Source organism: Macrotis lagotis, chromosome X (genome assembly GCF_037893015.1).
Source record: "Macrotis lagotis isolate mMagLag1 chromosome X, bilby.v1.9.chrom.fasta, whole genome shotgun sequence".
NCBI lineage: Eukaryota > Metazoa > Chordata > Mammalia > Peramelemorphia > Peramelidae > Macrotis > Macrotis lagotis.
Window position 1 is genome coordinate 44,626,940 of NC_133666.1, and position 23,282 is coordinate 44,650,221.

General features: G+C 41.3%; 1 protein-coding gene and 1 pseudogene across 2 annotated transcripts in view; both read right to left on the minus strand.

Annotated features, from left to right (window-relative positions):
• Positions 1-6,399, minus strand: part of CD99L2 (CD99 molecule like 2) — a 117,708-nt gene extending 111,309 nt beyond the window's left edge. The window contains exon 1 of one of the 2 annotated variants that reach the window (XM_074200618.1): positions 6,275-6,397. In XM_074200618.1, the coding sequence (XP_074056719.1) occupies positions 6,275-6,341 (67 nt within the window). In that variant the 5' untranslated portion in view covers positions 6,342-6,397. Of the gene's footprint in view, positions 1-6,274 lie in introns of both variants that reach the window. The other variant, XM_074200619.1, reaches the window with a different exon arrangement.
• An 8,268-nt stretch (positions 6,400-14,667) lies between these two features.
• LOC141500714 (actin, cytoplasmic 1-like) lies at positions 14,668-15,981 on the minus strand (annotated as a pseudogene).
• Positions 15,982-23,282: the final 7,301 nt, after the last annotated feature.

Below are 23,282 nucleotides of genomic sequence, written 5' to 3' on the forward strand. Positions count from 1 at the left end.
CTGCCTTGCAAAAACCTTAAAAAAAAAATTGACAAAATGGAGATGCAAAAGCTAAAAGAAAATACCTCCCTGAGAAATAGGAGTAATGGAAGCTAATGATTTCGTCTGAAACCAAGAATCTGTTAAACAAAATCAAAAACTGAAAGAGTAGAAGAAAATGTAAAGTACCTCACTGATAAAACAACTGACCTGAAACATAGATCGAGGAGAGATAATTTAAATATAATTGAACTACCTGAAAGTTATGATTTAAAAAAAGAACCTGCATTCAGTTCTTCAGGAAATGTTCTGGGAGAACTTCCCTGACATCCTGAAACCAGAAAGCAAAATAGTCATGGAAAGAATTCACTGATGGGGAGGCTAGGTGGCACAGCGGATAAAGCACTGGCCCTGGAGTCAGGAGTACCTGGGTTCAAATCCAGTCTCAGACACTAATAATTACCTAGCTGTGTGGCCTTGGGCAAGCCACTTAACCCGTTTGCCAGGCAAAAACCTAAAAAAAAAAAAAAAAGAATGAGAGGCTCAAACAACAAATCATAGAATTAATAACTTCATTCAAGATAGTAACATTAAGGAGAAAATATATCAAAACTTTTGAGATATAGCCAAAGCAGTTATTAGGGGAATTATTATATATCTCTAAATGCTTACATGAATAAAATAGGGAAAGAGGAGATATCGAGGAATTGGGCATGCAATTATAAAACCTAGAGAAAAAATAAAATTAAATACCAAATTAGAAATTCTGAAATTCAAAGGAGAAATTAACAAAATAGAAAGCAAGAATATATTGAATTAATCAAAACTAACAGTTGGTTTTATGAAAAACCAATACGACAAATCTATGGTTAATTTGATTTATTTTTTTTTTAGGTTTTTTCTAGGCAATGGGGTTAAGTGGCTTGCCCAAGGCCACACAGCTAGGTAATTATTAAGTTTCTGAGAGGTTAATTTGATTTAAAAAAAAAAAGAAAAAAGAAAATCATATTTACCAGTATCAAAAATGAAAAAGGGGGGCGGCTAGGTGGTGCAGTAGATAGAGCACCAGCCCTGGACTCAAGAATACCTGAGTTCAAATTCAGCCTCAGACACTTAATAATTACCTAGCTGTGTGGCCTTGAGCAAGCCACTTAACCGCATTTGCCTTGCAAAAACCTTTAAAAAAAAAAGGTGAATTTTAATTAGAAGCTATTTTGCCCACAGTATGCCAATAAATTTGATAATCTAGGTGAAATGGATGCATATGTACAAAAATATAGCTGCCCAGCTTAAAAGAAAAGGAAAAAACTCCAGAGTCAGATGGATTCACAAGTGAATTCTACCAAACATTCAAGGAACAATTAGTTCCAATTCTATATAAAGTATTTGAAAAAAAATAGGTGAAGGAGTTCTGCCAAATTCTTTCTATCACACCAATATGGTGCTGATACCTAAACCTGGAAGAGTCAAAATAGAGAAAGAAAATTACAGACTAATTTCCCTAATGATTATGGATGAAAAAATTTTACATAAAATTTTAGCAAAGTGATTGCAACAAATTATAACCAGGTTAATACACTATCATCAAGTTGGATTTATACCAAGAATGCAGGGTTGGGGCAGCTAACCAGTGGATAGAGCACTGGCCCTGGAGTCAGGAGTACCTAAATTGGATTTATACCAAGAATGCAGGGTTGGGGCAGCTAGGTGGGGCAGTGAATAGAGCACCAGCCCTGGAGTCAGGAGTACCTGAGTTCAAATTTGGCCTCAGACACTTAATAATGACCTAGCTGTGTGGCCTTGGGCAAGCCACTTAACCCCCCTGCCTTGAAAAAAAAAATGCAGGATTGGTTCAATATTAGGAAAACTATCAGCATAATTGACCATATCACTAGCAAACCTTACAGAAATCATATGATTATTTCAATACATGCCAGAAAAGCTTGACAAAACACAGCACCCATTCCTATTAAAAACACTAGAGTGCATAGGAATAAATGGAGTGTTCCTAAAAGCATCAATAAGCATTATATGTAATGGGGAGAAGCTTGAAGCATTCCCAATAAGATCAGTGGTGAAACAAGAAGTCAATTATCACCACTATTATTCAATATCGTATTAGAAATGTTAGCATTGGCAATCAGAGAAGGAAAAAAAATTGAAGGAATTAGAATAGTAATGAAGAAACTGCAGATGATGATGGTATACTTAAAGAACCCTAGAAAACTTTCTTAAAAACTACTTGAACAAATTATGAACTTTAGCAAAGTTGCAGGATAAAAAAGAAACTCACAACAATCTTCAGCATTTGTATATATTAATAGGAAGACACAGCAGCAAGAAAGCAAAAGAGAAATTCCATCCAAAGTAACAGTAGACAACATAAAATACTTAGGAATCTACTTGCCAAGGCAGACTCAGAAACTATAAGAAAACAACTATAAAACACTATTCACACACAAAAAAAATCAGATCTAAATAACTGGGCAAATGTCAATTGCTCATGGGTAGGCCAAGCTAATAGAATAAAAATGACAATCTACTTAAATTAAATTACTTATTCAGAGACATAGCAAACTTCCAAAAAAAATTACTTTATTGAGCTAGAAAAAAAAGTAACTAAATTCATATGGAGGGACAAAGGTCAACAACAACAAGGAAATTAATGAGATGTAAATTATATTATAAAGCAACAGTCATCAAAACTGGTACTGGCTAAGAAATGGAGTGGTGGATCAATGGAATAGACTAGAAGCAAAAGAAAGTAGTAAATGACTATAGTAATTTACTGTTTGTTAAACTGAATGATTTCTTCTGGGATAAGAACTTACTCTGATTGAAAACTGGAAGATTGAATGACAGAAATAAGGCATAGACCAACATATCACCAGATACCAAACTAAGGTCAAAATGTGTGAAGTATTTAGATGTAAAAGATAATATTATAAGCCAATGGAAAGGGGAGTAGTTTTTGAGTAAACAAGAGATGGAGAATACTAGAAGAGAAAAAAGGACAATTTTGATTACATTAAATTGAAGTTTTTACACAAAACCAACATAGCCAAGATTAAAAACAATGCATTAGGGGCAGCTAGGTGAAACAGTGCATTCACCGTGGAGTTAGGAGGACCTGAGTTCAAATCCAGTCTCAGACACTTAATAATTGTCTAGCTGTGTGACCTTGGGCAAGTCACTTAACCTCATTGCCTTAAATAAAACGTTTTTTTTTTCAAAAATGCATTAAATTGTGAAATAATTTTTACTAGTGTTTCCAATAAAACACTCATTTCTAAAATATGTAGAGAACTGAGTCCAATTTATAGGAAAACAAGTCATTCCCCAATTGATAAAGTCAAAAGATATGAAAAGGCAATTCTTAGACAAAGAAATTAAAACTATAGTCATATGAGAAATTGTTCTAAAACATTACTGACGGGGCAGCTAGGTGGCACAGTGGATAAAGCACTGGCCCTGGAGTCAGGAGTACCTGAGCTGAAATCCAGCCTCAGATAATAATTACCCAGCTGTGTGGCCTTGGGCAAGCCAGTTAACCCCATTTGCCTTGAAAAAAAAACTTAAAAGAAAAAAAGTCACCTATGGGAAGCTTTTCCTAACTCTTTCAATTGTCAATAATTTATTTCCTTACCTCTAATTATTTTGTGTTTATTTTGGTTGTATTTTAGGTTATATGTATACATGTTGTTTTACTCACACAAGAATAATGTAAGCTCTTTGAGATCAGGAGATTTATGGATGGTGATTATAAATACAGAGAAAAAAGGAATGGTTTCTCCTCCCCTTTGAAGTCTTAAGAACCTAGTTTCCATGCACTGAGGCCCTGAGAGGATTTAAATTGAATGCAGGTACTCTCTTTGTGACTGGTTTCAGTGATCACTTGAGAACTGAGTGCTATTGGGATTTTTCATTTTAACAATCCTTGAAAATTAGGTGTAGAAATGAGATTAGTCTGAAGCAAAACTACATAGGCTTCTGGATAATTTTCTTGGTAAACTGAGGTCTTTGCCAAGTGAAACCAATTACAAATAAAGTTCACAAATCTGAACAAAGATCCTCACAGCTAAAGGAAACTTAAGATCTTTGATACAAGTATTATTAAGTTATATTTCTTTAAATAGAGCAGTTTGCAGAGAGGCCAAGTTCAGGAACAGCCAATAGGAATTGTTTGGCTTCTAATTTTTGTGACCTCAGTTGAGTCCACAAGAAGTTGGCAGAATGTGATTTTAAAGTCAGAAAATGAACAGTCACTGCTTGTCTTTACATACATGCAGATCATCAGTTTATCTTTTCTTTATTTAAGGCTAGTTTGGTAGACTTAGGTAGAGCATGATGTCCAATCAAGAAAACTGGTCTGAAGTGATGCTGAGCAAGATGAACAGAACCAGAAAAACACAGCAACATGGGGGTGATGATCAACCTTGATGGACTTGCTCATTCCATCAGTGCAACAATCAGGCAAAATCTGGGGTGTCTGCAATGGAGAATACCATCTATATCCAGAGAATAAACTGTGGAGTTTGAAGAAAGAGCAAGGACTATTATGTTTAATTTAAAAAGAAATCATATCATTATGAAATTTTGGTATCTTTTATACTTTATTTTTCTTCCTTAAGGATATGCTTTCTCCATCATCACATTCCACTTAGATGAATGTATACCATGGAAACAATGTAGACTAACAGACTGCCTTCTGTGGGGGGGGGGGAGAGGGAAGCAAGATAAGGGGAAAAATTGTAAAATTCAAACTAAATTTTTAAAGAAAGAGAAAAGAAAACTGGCACACTGAGTAAAATGGCAAAACATGATAATTGGGTCAGCTGGGTGGCTCAGTGGATAGAGCACTGCACTGGAGTCAGGAGTACCTGGGTTGAAATCTGGTCTCTATATCCCTATTTTTAGTTCTAAGTATTCTAAAGTTCTAAAATATTAACAACTGAAAACCAAAGGTAGCAGTGTGGTCAATGTGGAACATCCAAAAAAAAAAAACAACTCCCATCACATATCTACTATAACACTTAAAGAGTCTGATACAGTCACTTAATAATTCCCTAGCTGTGTGGCCTTGGGCAAGCCACTTAACCCTATTGCCTTGCAAAAAAACAAAAACAAAAAAAAAATGTTATATTTTTTTTCCAAAGCAGAACAGGTATCAATATGAAGGGCAAGGAATCTAAATCTGAATATTTGACTATGTCACTTATTAGTAATGTGACTACTTCCCTGGCCTCAGTTTCTCCCTCAAAATAAGGGGACTTTACTACACGGTCATTTCCAAATCTCAACATACCAATCTCAAATTTTAAATGCAATCTGGCAGGGGTCAGCTAGGTGGCACAGTGGATAGAGCACCGGCCCTGGAGTCAGGAGGACCTGAGTTCAAATCTGACCTCAGACACTTCATAATGACCTAGCTGTGTGGCCTTGGGCAAGTCACTTAACCCCACAGCCTTGCAAAAAAAATAAAAGTTTAAATGCAATCTGGCACCTGGCGTACGGAAAGCAACCAGTTCTCCAACTGTCTCCCCCAGCAATAGTTTAAAGGTAAACCATTTCACAACGTAAATGGCTATAAAAATCAGTTTTGGGCTTTGGTAATTAGGCTCTAGTCTGTTGTTCTAGTGACTTCCATGGGGGGGGGGTGTTCCCCAATATCCATTCCTTCTCCAAGCTGCTTGTGATTCCGTCCTCAATAAAACGACTGAACCTCAAAGGGTCCAGTTGTGGTCTAGGGCGTTCTCCTCCCATTGGCTGCCCAGTAATCGCAAGGTGCTGAGGCAGGTGGCCCCACCTTCTCGTCTGCCACAGCATTCCCTCTGGCAGCGAGCACGGGCCCCACTCGGCTCCTTCCCATCTGCCGGCCCCCAAAAGCCGCGCTCCCAGGGCAGGCTGGCAGCGCAGCCAAACTTTCCCCAAGCGGCGGGCACCGCCCTCGCTCGTGAACTCAGGCCAAACTTGTAGGCCCCTGGGCCGCTCCCACAATCCCCCAGGTGCCGTGCTCCCAAGGTGGCTGCCCGCCAAGTTCGCGGGCTAGCAGACTCGTAGCCGGCTCGCCCAGGGCGGCCCCGACCCTGCCCCTCCCCCGCTCGGGCCGAGCCCCCTCACACCTGCCAGGCCGCCGCCCCGCGGGCTCGGCGGCTGGGGGAGGGGGGACGTGTGTGTGTGTGTGTGTGTGTGTGTGTGTGTGTGTGTGTGTGTGTGTCTCTCTCTCTCTCTCTCCCTCTCTCCCTCTCTCCCCTCCCTCCTCTCGGGCCCCAAGCCGGCCGCGGCCCAGCCTTACCTCCGTGCAGCAGCAACGCCGAGGTGAAGACCAGGCCCAGGAAGAGGGCCGCGAGCCGGCGGAGCATGGCGGGAGGCGCGCGAGGGCCGGCAGGGCCGGCAGGGGCGACTCTCCGGGAGGCGGGGGGCGGCAGCAGGCTCCCCCACGAAGCGGCGCTCCGCGCACGCACGCGCACTCACACCCAGGGGCGCGGCAGGCGCCGGGAGGGGCAGCAGAGGGGGGCGGCGCGAGGCGGTGCCGCAGTGGGGAGGGGCAGGGGCGGCCCGGGGCCTCTGCAGGTTGCAGATCGGAGGGGGCGGGAGCATTCCCGAAGCGAGAAGCCTCGTAAGAGGCCGGGCTGGGCCGCAGCCTGCGGCTGGGAGGCCCGTGATTGGAGCAGGAGGCCGTGGCCAGCTCCCGAGTCAGCGGCGTGACTCTGCGGCGGAGAGCCGGGGCGGGGCGCCGGGGCGGGGCCGCCTTTGTCCGCCTCCTTCCGGGGGCGTCCTGCCGCCACACCCCAGCCAGCCGGGGAAGGAGGCCGCGCCGCAGGCCCTCCCCCAGCCGCAGCCCCTCCCCTGGCGGCCTCAGGCGCGGCGCGGTGTCGCCGCGTGCGCTTAGGCTGGGTCACACCCTCCGTTCCCCCCTTAAGGCTGAGATTTCTGTCCCAGCACTTCCCCGCAGAGATCAAGGCGCCGGATGAGAAGGTGCAAAACCAGCAGACTGCCTGGGGGGGGGGGGGGGGGGAGCAAGAGGGGGCAAACAACGGCAAATGCAAAAGACTGAAGAGATCCCCCAAAAGCACGAACTCTGCCTCTACCTCGGACATCTCTTAGTGGCAGCCTGGCCCGGCTCCTTTCCTTTACAGATGAGAAAACAAAGGACCCAGACAAGCTTCTTCCCATCTACTGGCAAATATCCCCAAGAAACCTCTCTGGACCCTTCTAGCCCTTCGCATCTCTAGCGCCTGCCCTTACTGCTGTGCTGCCCCCCCAAATGATCCAGTCCCAAGGGCAGCTTGGGGGTGCAGTGGATGAAGCACTGGCCTGACTAGCTGTGTGACCTTGGGCAAGTCACTTCACCTGGATTCCCCCCCAATCCAGGGCCATCTCCAGTTGTCCTGATTCCTATCAGGCCACTGGACCCCAGATGGCTCTGGAGGAGAAAGTGAGGCTGGGGACTTAGCACAGCGCCCCCCCACACACACACACACACAGTCAAATCCAGTTGTCAGGATCTCAGAGAAGGAAAAACAAACCTCTATCCCCAAGACTTACCTCACTAGCTCCTATCTCCTCAAACCCTTTGCAATCAGGCTTCTATCCTGACCACTTACTTAACCAAACTTGATGCCCTTTTTTCAGTACCCATCCTCCTTGATCCCCTCTGTAGGGGACTGACCACTTTCTGACACCAGAACTGACATTCTCTTATTTGCACCTTTTCTCTCTCAGCTACCTAGCTCCCTCATCTTGCCAACCCACCACACTATGGATGCTCCAGAAGGCTCTGTCTTTGTTTCTCCTTTCTTTTTTTCCTTTTTTTTCTTTTTTAAGTTTTTGCTAGTCAATGGAGTTAAGTGACTTGCCCAAGGCCACACAGCTAGGTCATTATTAAGTGTCTGAGGTCACTTTTGAACTCCAGGGCCAGTGCTCTATCCACTTCACTACCTAGCAACCCCCTTTCTTTTTGTTAAAATGTATTGATTCCTTTTACTTTTGATACAACTAACCCTTTTCAAACACAGAAAACAAACACATTGAAAGTACATTTCCTCCAAATCTAAGCATCCTTTGTTGACAAAGAGGAGGGCTGTGTCCTTTAACTTTGACCACGTTGTACTAACACTGAATAGAATAATTGACCAGAGTGTTATTGCCTGGTCTCTTTGACTTTGTTTATATGGTTGAGATCATCGTGGAGACTGTTCCTTGCTCAGCTTCCTTCCCTCTACAACCCTCCTATAAGTCACCCCATGTTGGTGGAAATTCTTCATTTCTTAGGACATAGCAATATGCCCTTACATTAATTATATCTCAATTGATCTAGTCCTCCCTCATATTTGTGACCCATGTTTTGTTTCCTGCTTTCATTATCATAAACAGGTTTTTTTTAGGTTTTTGCAAGGCCAATGAGGTTAAGTGACTTGCCCAAGGCCACACAGCTAGGTAATTACTAAGTGTCTGAGACCGGATTTGAACCCAGGTACTCCTGACTCCAGGGCCAGTACCTTATCCACTGTACCACCTAGCCACACCTTATCAAAAACAGTTCTAATGAACATTTTGGGGGGATCTATAGTCCCTTCACTTTAGAATATAGTCCCAATAATGGTATCTCTTGATCAAGGAGTTTGAATGATTTATTATCTTTTGTTGCATAAAATTGTTTTTATAATGATTGGACCATTTTATAACCACACCAGCATTAAATTAACAAATGTGGCTTTCCATTAGCTCATTTTCCTCTCTCTACATTGTCCATTGTTGATTTCATTTATCCCCAATTGCTCTGCAGGTGACCCCCTAATTTATATCTACAATTCTTCACTTCTGAGTTTCCAGACCAGCGTCCCCCTCCAATTGCCTGCATATCTCAACCTCTCCTATTTGCACCACATGTTCAAAATAAGCTTCTTCATCCTTTCAATTTCATTATTTCTATCTGTAGCACCACCACGGATCCACTATAGTAGATTCAAAACCTTGGTTTATCTTTGGCATTTCCCTCTTCTTCATAGTTATGGACCCCTAAGGATCCTTTCTCTAAAACTCACAAAGGAGATTGAGGTGAGAGGAGGGAAGGAATGATAGAAAGTGCCCTGGCCTTGGAGGTTCTAGTTCTGCCTTTGTGATCACTTAGCTCTGTGACCTTGGGCAAATCATTCCTTCCACCTTCGATAGTATCACATTTGATAGCAACATGATGGAACAAAAGGAAGAAAAAGAAAAGAGAGGTTTTTAAAAATATATAGTTAGATACTATTAAGTAGAAAAAAGAAAAAATATATAGTTGGTTTGAAACTAACATTTCTGTAGTCATATATGCCAAGAAAACATAGCAACAAAATATTTTTAAAAAACCATAAGACTGTGTGTGTGTTGTGTATATATATATATATATATATATATGTTTTACAAATTCAAGACAAAAATAGGCATAAATATAGCTGTAATTGGAGATTTAAATCCCCAAGTATTATATATTCCTAAAATACATCCAATTATGTCATTACCCTATTCAAAAATTTTTAGTATTCTTAGTTGCTTTCAAGATAATACAAACTCTTTTTGACATTTCCAACCCTTTGCAGTCTGGTTCTGATTTATATTTCCAGACTAGTTTCATGTTATTTCCCTCTCTCATTCTACCTTCCAACCAAACTGGCCCTCATGCTATTCTCCATATATAATATTTCCTCTTCTACCTTTATGTCTTTGTTCATTGTTGGAGTATTATCCCTTCTCACCTCTCCCTTTAGAAATTCCTAAGTCTCTTCAAAACTAAGCTCAAATATCTCCTTTTCAAATCATTCCCCTTCACCAATACCCCATTTATAGTGCCCTCTGCCTGCCCAAATGACTTTGTATTTATTTTACACAAATTTACACACATTTAGTTATCTACACACATGTCATTCACCCCCTTCTATTATAAGTTCCTTGAAGGCAGGAACTATTTCATTTTTAACTTTGTAGGCCCAACACCTGGCAGAGAGCAGATACATAAAAAATGTTTACTGCTTAAAATGGAATGCAGACTTTTCTCTTTTTCAAGGCCTCATTATCATGAAAATGATTCTACTGGATCAAAAATTTAAATGCAGAACACCTAATCTTCCTCTGAAGAATTACATGTCACCCACCTAGGGCAATTTTTTTTTTGCCGTGATGGTTTCCCAGTGGGATACACTGCTCTCTAAAGTTCTTTCATAGTCTCAGTTGAGTTCCTAGGAAATCTGCATAGGAACTTGGCAAGGAAGACATCTGTCTCAGCTCAATTTCCTCTGCAACCTTTTTTCAAGCTGCTGTGTCCGACCCCTGGAAAATCAGGGTCTAGAATTGGGCTCCTGAGTACATAGCCTCAGTTCTTCATCTGCAAAAATGAGAAGGTTGCATTGGATGACCGCTGGGGTACCTTCCAGCTCAAAAAATCAGTATAGGGAAACTGCTTGGTTTAGGAGCTCCAGGTACAATAAGAAAATCTCCATATTCCCTCCTTCCATGTGGGAAAGGGAAGGGGATAGATAAGGAAGACAAAGGGTGGGGAATGTGACATGCATGTCATTTTAGCTTAAATGGTTTTCCTTGACACAATAGCTTGGTCTTGGATGGTAAAGGAATATAAGATCATGTTGTTAAAACAAAACACACCAATAAAATTTTAAGGGAAAACCAACCAGTTCCCTTCACCAGGTAGAGTAGCAGTTTTCTGTTAACTCTAGTCTCAAATTCATCCCCACAATGTACTGTCCTCAGAATGTTTAATTCAATACCTGACCCATCTCTTATAGCTTTCCATATACTGACCAATTTGCTAAAATCATTAGAATACTCTATTATTATAGCTTCTCAGAACTTAGGACTGAAAGTTTTGATTGGTCTCTTACCCAACCAAGAGAGGGACAATATGGTCTATAGTTGTCAAAACATAGAAGTAAAAAGTCAACAGACTTGGGTTTGAATTCTGACTTTATAATTTACTTGGTTTTTGACAATTACTCTGTCTCAATTTCCCTGAGCTACAGTTACCTTCTCTGTAAAATGGGAAGATGTTACTTGAAACTAGTATCAGCCTAGAGACCTTTGTAAACCTTAAGGCAATACCGAAATCTAAACTATTACTACATAAGTGTGTTTGCTGATTTGCCTTTTTTTTCTGTTTGAGGAGTTTATAAGATGAATTAAAAAAAAAAAAACAAAACACTACCTGGCCCTAAAGCAGTAGTCTGGGAAATTCCTAGATAGAGACTGGCAGTTTGAGTAATCCTTGCCGGAGGAAGGGGAGGGGCAGCCCTAGACCTGCCAAAAACAGACATAATCCTCAAATCCCAAGCCTAATTAGGTAAGTAAATTACCAGAATGTTTAAGGTTTATTGGGATCCAAAGGGCTGAGAGGGTAAATCCTTTTCCCATAGAAGTCCTCTAAACTAAATGACTTTACTGGATTAGGAAATCAAAATGCCAGCAGTTTAGGAAGTTGAAACTTTATCCCATTCAAGCCACTTCACTGAAGCTTAGAACTTTTTCTTGGGAAGGTCTCTTTGCTTGTCCCAACTGGTGCTGATGGTCTACATGTCCCTGAGTGAGCACCCCACCATTTCTTGTTTGGCCCTTAAGATATAAGAGCCAGTCTACCACTCTTAGAGCAGACTACTTCCCCAAATCTAAAGGCCCATGGCTTGGTGGAAAGCCTCTCTCAATTCCAAGTGACATATTTCACACTGGTTCTCATATTCTCTTCTCAAACTGTACCTTTGATCCTTTTGGACTCTTCTTGTCTCTGCAAGTCAAGAATAGACTGTATAATGTATTCTTCTTCCCCATCCACCAGTGATTTAAAGGTTGCATCCTAGTGGAACCTTCATTTCCTCATCTGTACAATGAGGATAATCATACTTGTACTCCCTGGGGCAGCGAGGCGGTGAAGTGGATAGAGCACTGCCTTGGAGTCAGGAGGATGGGAGCTCAAATCCAGCCTCAGACATTTGCCACTTACTAGCTGTGTGACGTTGGGCGAGTCACTTCACCCTGATTGACTTGCATTCAGGGGTCATCTCCTGTTGCCCTGATTCATATCTGGCCACTGTACCCAGTCAGCTCTGGAGGAGAAAGTGAGGTTGGTGTCTTAGCATAGCACAATTCATTTGCCTGTCATGGTATCACCTCCCCTGATGTCATGGTCTTGTTTGAGAATAAAGGACAAACCCATCATCACTTGTACTCCCTTTCTCACAGGCTTGTTGTGAAGAAAACACTCCAAACCTTAAAGTCCTAGATTGGCTTAAAAGACTTAAAAGACTCCTTAAAGACTAAATATCATGTATAATTTGAAATCCTAATAATTCAAGAAGAGAAATAATCCAGTAACATGTAATGAGCTAATTGATTCAATTTTTTTTTTAGGTTTTTGCAAGGCAAATGAGGTTAAGTGCCTTGCCCAAGGTTACACAGCTAGGTAATTATTAAGTGTCTGAGACAGAATTTGAACCCAGGTACTCCTGATTCCAGGGCCAGTGCTTTATCCACTGTGCCACCTAGCCTCCCCTGATTCAAATTTTTCATAGGAAATTTATAGTTACTTATATCAGGTGATATAAATACTAGCAGACAAGATATTCATTACCACCAAGGAGATTACATTCTTTTTTTTTTTTTTTTTTTTTTTTTTTTAGTTTTTGCAAGGCAATGGAGTTAAGTGGCTTGCTCAAGGCCACACAGCTAGGTAATTATTAAGTGTCTGAGACCAGATTTGAACCCAGGTACTCCTGACTCCAGGGCTGGTGCTCTATCTACTTCGCCACCTAGCCACCCCATTTTTTAGGTTTTTTGCAAGGCAAATGGGGTTAAGTGGCTTGCCCAAGGCCACACAGCTATGTAATTGAGCATTAAGTGTCTGAGGTCCCATTTGAACCCAGGTACCCCTGACTCCAGGGCCAGTGCTCTATCCACTGTGCCACCTAGCCGCCCCAAGGAAACTACATTCTATTGGGGGAAGACAACACCTATGAGGAGGCAGGGACCAGACCTGTTCTTTCATTAGTATTAAAGAATGCCTTTCATAAAAGAAATTGCTTCTATCAGTGTAGGTCAGTACCTTCTCTAGAATTTACCATCAAACACAAGGTCTACAAATACCCCTAAGTGAAGCCTCAACAAGATTAAAATGTAACTGGGAAATTTTAACAAAATTTACAAAAATACAAAAATCATGGAATCACAATATGTGAGTTTCTAAGTCAATATGTAGTCCACAAGGATCCTTCATATAAAATTTAGTGACCTGGTTTCCATATCAGTTTGACACCAATGGCCTTATTTGACACCAATGGCCTTAGAGCATTGAAAGGGTAAGTGATCTGCTCTAGATCATCCAGCCAGTATATATCAAAGAAGGAACTTGAATCTATGTCTTCTGGCTCTTCATTCATTATGCTGTGTTGGCTTCTGTTGGCTTCCATAGAAGACAAAGTGGGTAGTGTTCGCTGGACAGCTATTAGAATACAGCAATTAAAAGAAAATTTACAACTGGAGGGACATGTTAAAACGCAGGTGTGCTCATCAAAATTTTATTCTCTGAACCAACTTTGTGCTCCTGTAACTACTGTGATCATTGCCAAACACAACTTCAGAATGTGTTTATGGATCTAGAAAAATACACATAAAGGGCGGCTAGGTGGCACAGTGGATAGAGCACCGGCCCTGGAGTCAGGAGTACCTGGGTTCAAATCCGGTCTCAGACACTTAATAATTACCTAGCTGTGTGGCCTTGGGCAAGCCACTTAACCCCGTTTGCCTTGCCAAAAATCTAAAAAAAAAAAAAAAATAAGCAAACTAGAAGATCAAGGAGTAGTTTACCTGTCAGATCTATGGAAAGGGAAACAGTTGATGACCAAGGAAGAAAAAGAGAACATCATTCAAAACAAACTAGGTAATTTTGATTACATTAAATCAAAAAAGTTTTGCACAGACAAAGCCACTGTAACCAAGATCAAAAGAAATGTAATAAATTGGGAAACAATTTTTGCAACTAGTATTTTTTTTAATCTTTAATGTGTGTACTTTTATTTGAACTGGTCTTAAAGTCAATGTACAGGTAAAGCTCCTCCCCTCCCCCAAGTATTGGCACCAATCTTATTAAACTCCCAGGGAGACTGCAAAAAAAGTCTTCATTCACATCTATGTTGGGGGTAGGGAGGGATTTTAGGGGGCCATCCAAGATACAAAAAGTATTTTTTTAAAGGATTACATTAATTTACATGAAAAGCAATACTAGTGCCTTTCCCCCTCCCCCCCTCCCTTCTGGATGTTTTGTTAAGTAGCTCCTTTTCTCTAAAAGTAGGATAGCCACCTTGAGGCAAGTAACTCTGTCACAATGCATTATACGATTATTTGGAATGACTTAAAAAAAAACGTACAATCAGTGTCCTGAAGACGCACTGTAGAAATTTGGGGATGTTTGCCTCCAACATACTTAGACTGCTCATCACCTTCACCTTTCCAGTTTTTAAATCCTGAGTCAAGCGCAAAATAAATAAATAAATAAATAAATAAATAAACAAACAAACAAACAAACAAACAAACAAATAAATAAATAAATAGAGCCATGCCAATCTCATCTCTTTTTTGGGGCCATTATCACACCCTTTTGACAAAAAAAATAAATAACCAAAACAACCAAAAACAAACACAGTCCATTTAGAAGTATTTGCAGTGGACAATGGAAGGCCCAGATTCATCATACTCCTGGTCCCTGATCCACATCTGCTGGAAGGTAGAAAGAGAGGCCAGGATGGAGTCTCCAATCCAGACACAGTATTTGTGCTCAGGTGGGGCAATGATCTTGATTTTCTTTGTGCTGGGGGCTAGGGTTGTAATCTCCTTTTGCATCCTGTCAGCAATGCAGCAATGTCAGCAATGCAGGTCTGGGACCATCAGACAATAGGTATTGGCATACAGATCTTTACAGATGTCATCATCACACTTCATGTTGGAGTTGAAGGTAGTTTCATGAATTCCACAGGATTCCATACCTAAGAAAGAAGGTTGGAAGAAAGCTTCTGGGCATCAGAACCTCTCATTGCCAATAATGATAACCTGCCCTTCAGGGAGCTCATAGCTCTTTTCCAGAGAGGAGCTGGAGGCAGCAATGGCCATCTTCTGCTCAAAGTCTAGGGTGACATAGCACAGCTTCTCCTTGATGTCATGCACGATTTCCCTCTCAGCTGTGGTAGTGAAACTGTACCCTCTCTCGGTCAGAATCTTCATGAAGTAGTCCTTCAGATCACAGCCAGCCAGATCCAGATGGAGGATGGCATGAGGAAGGGCATAACCTTCATAGATGGGTATAGTGTGGGTCACATCATCACCAGAATCCATCACAATACCAGTGGTATGACCAGAGGCATATAGGGACAGCATAGTCTGGATGGCAACATACATAGCTGGGGTGTTGAAGGTCTCAAACATAATCTGAGTCATCTTTTCTCTGTTGGCTTTGGGGTTCAGGGGAGCTTCTGTGAGCAGCACAGGGTGCTCTTCAGGGGCCACACAGAGCTCATTGTAGAAAGTATGATGCCAGATCTTCTCCATGTCATCCCAGGTGGTGACAATACCATGTTCAATTGGGTACTTCAGAGTCAGAATGCCTCTCTTTCTCTGAGCTTCATCTCCCACGTAGCTGTCTTTCTGTCTCATACCCACCATCACACCCTGATGTCTTTTTTTTAGGGTTTTTTTTTGCAAGGCAAATGGGGTTAAGTGGCTTGCCCAAGGCCACATAGCTAGGAAATTATTAAGTGTCTGAGACCAGATTTGAACCCAGGTACTCCTGACTCCAAGGCCAGTGCTTTATCCACTATGCCACCTAGCCGCACCAACACCCTGATGTCTTGGGCGGCCAACAATGGAAGGGAAGACAGCCCGAGGGGCATCATCTCCTGTAAAGACAGCTTTGTACATTCCAGAGCCATTGTCAACAGCGAGAGTAGCAATATCATCATCCATGGTGAACTTGGAGGTGGCAAGTCTAAACCCTTGAGAGAGAGAGAGAGAGAGAGAGGTGGTGGTGCTGCACCTGGAGGCGGGGGAACCAAGTGCAAGCCTGGTGGAAGAGCTCACAGTTACCTGCAACTAGTATTTCTGACAAATGACTCATTTCTGAAATATACAGAGAACAGAGTCATATTTTTAAAACAAAAAGCCATTCCCCAATTGACAAATGGTCAAAGGATATGCAAAAGCAATTTACAGCTGAGGAAATCAAAGCAATCCATAGTCATATGAAAAATTGCTCTTAAATCATTACTTATCAGAGAAATGCAAATTAAAGCTTCTCTGAGGTAACACCTCACACAGCTCAGACTGGCCAATAGGACCAGAAAGGACAATGATCAATGTTGGAAGGGTTGTGGTTCAATCTGGGACACTAATACATTGTTGGTGGATCTGTGAACTCATCCAACCTTTCTGGAGAGCTATTTGGAGCTATGCCCAAAGGGCAACAAAAATGTGCATACCCTTTAACCTAGCAATACCACTACTGGGTCTATACCCTGAAGAGATGATGAAAAAGGGTAAAAATATCACTTGTACAAAACTATTTATAGCAGCCCTGTTTGTGGTGGCAAAGAATTGGAAATCAAGTAAATGTCCTTCCATTGGGGAATGGCTTAGCAAACTGTGGTATATGTATGTCATGGAACTATTGTTCTATTAGAAACCAGGAGGGATGGGATTTCAGGGAAGCCTGGAGGGAATTGCATGAACTGATGCTGAGTGAGATGAACAGAACCAGAAAAACACTGCATACCCTAACAGCAACATGGGGGTGATGTTCAACCTTGAAGGACTCCCTCATTCCCTCAGTGCAACAATCAGGAACAATTTTGGGGCTGTCTGCAAAAGAGAGTGTCATCTGTATCCAGATAAGGAGATGCAGAGTTTGAACAAAATTCAAGGACTATTCCCTTTAATTTGAAAAAAAAACCTGATATCTTATTGTCTGATCCTGCTATCTCTTATACTTTATGTTTCTTCCTTAAGGATATGACTTCTCTCTCATCACACTCAATTTGGATCAATGTATACCATGAAAACAATGTAAAGACTGACAAATTGCTTTCTTGGGAGGGGGAGTAAAATTGGGGGGAAAATGTAAAACTTAAATAAAATCTTTAATTAAAAGAAAAGAAAAAGGGTAAAAACATCACTTGTACAAAAATATTTATAGCAGCCCTGTTTGGGTGACAAAATATTTGAAATTAAGTAAATATCCTTCAATTATGGAATGGCTTAACAAACTGTGGTATATGTACGTCATGGAACACTATTGTTCTATTAGAAACCAGGAGGGATAGAGCAATGGCCCTGGAGTCAGGAGTCCCTGAGTTCAAATCAGCCTCAGACACTTAATAATTACTTAGCTATGTGGCCTTGGGCAGGGCATTTAACCCCATTGCCTTGCAAAAACTAAAAAAAAACAAAAAAAAAAAAAAACCAGAAACCAGAAGGGAAGAAAGAAGCCTGGAAAGATTTGCGTGAACTGATGTTGAGCAAGATGAGCAGAACCAGAAAAACACTGTACAGCCTAACAGCAACATGGGGGTGATAATCAACCTTGATGGACTTGCTCATTCCATCAGTGCAACAATCAGGGACAATTTGGGGCTGTCTACTGTATCCAGTGAAAGAATTATGGACTTTGGGGGCCTCTAGGTGGGGCAGTGGATAGAGCACAGGTCCTGGAGTCAGGAGTACCTGAATTCAAATTTTACCTCAGACAATAATTACTTAGTTGTGTGGCCTTGGGCAAGCCACTTAACCCCATTTGTTTAAAAAAAAAAAAAGTTAAAAAGCAAAAAGAATTATGGACTTTGAACAAAGACCAAAGACTAGTACTGTCAAATTAAAAAAAAAGTTATGTTACTATGTAATTTTACTATCTCATACTTTATTTTTCTTCCTTAAGGATATGATTTCTCTCTCATCACATTCAACTGAGATCAATGTATAAGATGGAACCAATGTAAAGACTAACAGACTGCCTTCTGTGGGGGTGAGGGGAGAGAAGCAAGAATAGGGGAAAATTTGTAAAACCCAAAATAAATAAAATCTTTCTTTAAAAAAATGGGGGCAGGCAGCTAGGAGACGCAGTGGAAAAAGCACCGGCCCTGGAGTCAGGAGTACCTGGGTTCAAATCTGGTCTCAGACACTTACCTAGTTGTGTTGCCTTGGACAAGCCACTTGACCCCACTGCCTTGCAAAAGCCTAAAAAAAAAAAAAACAAACCAAAAAAAAAAATGAATCTTATTGCCTTAAAGTATTAAGATCATTGTTAATAAGATCCATTTGGGAAAAAAAAAGTCTGTTCTGAAATCTGTATATGCCCTGCAGCCAGCTGAAAATATCAGCTGGTGAGATCATCGAAATGCTAATCCTACATTTATGGGGTATTTTCCCCCCAAGCCAGACATTGCAAGTGATTTGCTGTGCTCCAAGGTGCCAAAAATAAAAAAATAAAAAGTGCTTTGGGGCGGCTAGTTGGCGTAGTGGATAAAGCACCAGCCCTGGAGTCAGGAGGACCTGGGTTCAAATGTGACCTTAGACACTTAATAATTACCTGGCTGTGTGGCCTTGGGCAAGCTACTTAACCCCATTTGCCTTGCAAAAACCTAAAAAAAAAAATGAAGGACAAACATTATTATTATGGGAAGAGAAATATGGCTTCCTATCTTGGCCCTGCCACTGGTTAGCAGGCAAAATCAAGCCAAGGAAGAGGCAGGAAGTAGCACTAATGATTTCAAATCTCCCTCTAACATCTCTGACTATTAACCTGTGACAAGCAGTAGGAATACTGGGATCTAATCCATTTCAGTTGACCACCTGAGAACGGGAACTATGTGATAAGTGGACATCAGTGGGATACATTAATCTAAGATTTCTTTTTGTCCACCCAGATCACGAAGCCATCAAGAGATCTTTCTTTGTTTACTTGAACAATGAAATTCATGCTTGAGTAGTCATTATTATATGTCTATACATAACAAGGAGAAAGGGAATATGGCAAGAGATGGAATTCCCACACATCTCTCTGTTCCTACTGTCATTGCTGAGGACCTTGCCTGTTTCTTACCCTCCCCCTCCAATCATTCCATCTCTTCCCATGCCTCACTCCTTCTAAACCTAGTCATCTTCTCTGAGTTCTGGTACTCCTACCTGTCATTGTTCTTAGTCATCAGCCCTGCTCTGGCCTCATTTCTCAAACTTCCCAAACTTGATCTCACCTTTGACCATTTCAATGTCTTGCTGTCTTCTGTTCTTCTTTGTACCTGTTCATGCTTGCCAGGCCCCAGCACTGATTTATTCCCACAACTAGACTCCTCTGCCAGTACATTCATGGGCTTTTGAATGGGGCTGGAGCAAGTCTCAAAACCAGAATGGGTCCAACTAGGCCATCACTGTTAGCGAGGTGGCCCTCTTAACCCTCTCCAAATGACTTCTCCATCCTACTTCCCACAGAGGTTGTTCCAGATCTCTTCTCTTAAAGTATCCAGAGCTGGAGGGAATGGCCACCTAGGTTATTGAAGAAATAAAGCAGCCTGATAGGATTCACAGGTCCTCAACCTTCAAATCAAGCTATTCCTCTTATTGTGAAGGCCACCCTTTAGCCCTTATTTACATGCACAAGGGCTAGATGCAAACATCCTAAGGATACAGTTACATATTGTACTTAGGGGGGAAAAAATCCTGATGTTAAAACATCCTAATCAGAAGACAGTGAGTCTTCAAAAAGATTCCCCATGAACAGAATGAGGTCAAGGAAGATTCAATAACAAGGCAGTTATGCAAACATTAAGTATGGACCACATTCTAATCATTTGGGGAGACAAATTTGACCTCTTAATGGCTGGCTTCTAGAGTCCAGTTTAATGAGCTCAAGGTATTTTTCATTCAGTTGACAAAAGCAGATTATGGATATAATTAACTCTGCATTTTGGGGGGCAAAATTAACTCCTTTCTTCCTATTAGTGAATGTACTGCTCTTCTTGCCTGCCTATAGTCTGGCCCTGGAGAGCCTGGGCAAGATTGGAGAGCGAGAGGAGGTCCCAGATCTGGAAGGCCTCTGTGGAGAAAGGGCCAGAATCATCAAGTAGGGTCAGTGCCAGGCCCCTTATGGGGCTGTAGACATAGAGAGGCTGGAGATTTGGGAAGAGAGGATGAGAGTGGGAGGTGGCACTAGGAGCCAAGAGGAACGGACAAAGGTGTCAAGTCTAGGGTTGGGCAGATCTTCCCAGCATCCAAGAGGATCAAGGTAGCCCAAAATTGAAAAAGAGATTAAGATCGTCTGGCATCCTCAGTATCTTACCATCAGCAGGGATCATATTTTTGGCTCTTCCTTCCAGTTTGTTCTGACTGAGCTTCAGGTGAATGTGTATTTGCCTTTGGGGAAGTGACCATCCCAGCATAAAAATCATATTGGATTCTATCAGAGCTTGAAGGGACCTTGGAGGCCATCTAATTCAGAGGTGCCAAACATGAGGCCCACAGGACCAATTGCTTGGCAACACTCTCCACTGCTCCTGAACCAGATTCAAAGCTAAATGATTAATATTTAACAGAATAAATAAAAATCCAATAGAACATAGATAATGACAATATATGATTTTTCTGTCAACAGGTGTCCTTATGTATGGTTTAATGTCTGAGGTCTTTCTAGAGAAATCTTGGAATTCAAAGAGGGAAAGGGAGGAGGAATGCATTCTAAACCCATGGAACCATACAAACCATCTGTTGTTCTTCATCCTCCTCCTCCTCCCTTGCCAGTTTGTCCATTTCTTCCCTGAAAGGCAGTCCCCAGATGTGAACCCTGTATTCTGTTTTAAGGGCAAGCTTTTCATAAGCTTTCAAATGCCATGCAAATATGAGATATTGCTATTGATAATCAATGAGAAGAAGAGAGAATAGTAATAGAGCCTAAGAGCCCATTGCCTCTTTGGGGTACCACATCCCACTTGTGTGTTTACATCCTGTGCTCCCTTCCTTTGGCCTAGAATGACTTTTTCTATTGAACCTTTGAGGCCCAGCTCACATCCTCCCTCCATCCTTCATGAAACCTTTTCTATTTCTTTCCCTCTTAGATTATTATCCCACCTCTCTGAAAGACATCTGCTTGTTCCTCTGCTATGCACTTCATATATTCTACTTGGTATTTCTAGTTAAGTGTGGGAACATATCCATCTCCCCTACTAGACTTTGTTCTGGTTTGGGGGCCAGAGACTTTAGTTCTGTTCTTTATCTCTCCCACCCCACCACTCACACATCCTGTCAAGCCTTCTCAGAACATTGGAGATATCACTGCTGAATTCTTGAATAGAAACTGTTATTGAGCCAGGCTCTCCTATGTCAGAATGATATAGCAAGTTTGGGGGACCTATTCTTAGGACTGTCCTAATTTATCCCTATTCCATGACATCATCCTTACTTGGTAGGCCATTACCTCAAAACTTGGTGCAGTTGGGACCAAGTCTGTGAAAGATATTTCCAGAATGTCCCTACCATGACTCTGAGGCCAAGACCATTCCATTAATGACTGGCCATTGAGTATACCATGTTGAACTTATAGTCTGAACAGTTTAAACTCCAGCTCTGTCACTAACTGCCTGTGCAAGGCCAGCCTTCCAGCAAGCAGACTGTTCAATGGTCAATACCATGATTTGACACTCTCTTGACCCAATCTCTTTTTTTGAGACAATCGGGGTTAAGTCACTTGCCCAGGATCATTAGGGCAAGTAAATGTTTGAAGTTGGATTTGAACTCAGATCCTCCTGATTCCAGGTCTGGTAGTCTATCCATTGAGACACCTAGCCCCCTGACCCAATCTTAGAAGACCAATATGTTTGAAAGAGCATTGCCCTTGGTCCAAACTATTGCCTACGTAAGCAAAATGATGGCAATATAGTCTTCATTCAACAATGAATTGACAGATAAAACTAGTAAAACCCACCATAAGTCTGGACCTGGGAGACATGGTAGGAGAGAATGATGAACTCCAAGATAGGGTTCCTAGATTCAAGGGACTGAGTATAATTTGGAAAACAGCCAAATATGTATATAATAATCACCAAGTTGCCTTCAACTAGATTCACTTGAGCTCAGAGGCAGACGGAAAGATAAGAAAATCGCAAAAAGTTTGATGGTAGAAAGGGACCCTTCAAGTAGGCTTTGAAAGATGGATCAGAGATTGAGAGTTGGAAGGAATTTTTAAAAGTCTTTTCCTCCAACTGCCCCATTTTACAGATGAGGGGGAAAGGCCCAAAGACAAAAGTGACTTACCCAAAGTAACACAGGTAATAATTGGCATAGCCAAGATTCAAAGCCAGGATCTCTAATTTCAGATCTATTATATGATCAATCCCCTGTGCCAGGCTTACTTGCCCTTGATGGATTAGGTTAGAAAAAAATATATGTTGGGAAAAAAGAAGGAAGATGCAGAAAGAGTAGAACTGTCTTTTGTAGTGACTGGAAGGGTGGGTTACATGGCATCTAAGGTCTACATCAGCTTCTAGATTCTATTTAGCAATGATTCCTCAGATTATACTAAATTATTAATCAGTTTTCCTGCTACACATATGATCCCATTGCCATAGACTCTCAAAACCAAAAGTAATCTTAGGGGCAAGAGTGTGCTGGCACTAGTCTGTATAGGTTCAAGAGAGTTGATTGTTGGGTTTTCAATGTGAGCGTTTAAATCTTGGATAACAGCAAATGCTAGAAAATCAGGGCTTAAAAGTCAAGAATTTCCAGGAGCTTAATGAAAAAAGTGAAAAAGAAGGTGGCTTAGCCCTACCTAATCTAAAATTATATTATAAAGCATCAGTCATCAAAACTGTTTGTTATTGGCTAAGAAATAGAGTGGTGGACCAGTGGAATAGACTAGGTACAAAAGCAGGAGATGATTATAGTAATCTGCTGTTTGATAAACCCAAAGAGTCCAGCCATTGGGATAAAAACTCCCTCTTTGATAAAAATTGCTGGGATAATTGGAAGTTAGAATGAAAGAAACTTAGATTAGACCAACACCTCACACTCTTTACCAAGATAAGATCCAAATGGTTACAAGACATAGACATAAAAAAACAATACTATAAGCAAATTAGAAGATCAAGGATTAGTTTACCTGTCAGATCTATGGAAAGGGGAGCAGTTTATGACTAAGGAAGAGTTGGAGAACATCACCAAAAACCAATTAGATGATTTTGATTACATTAAATTAAAAAGCTTTTGCACAGATAAAACCAATGTAACCAAGATCA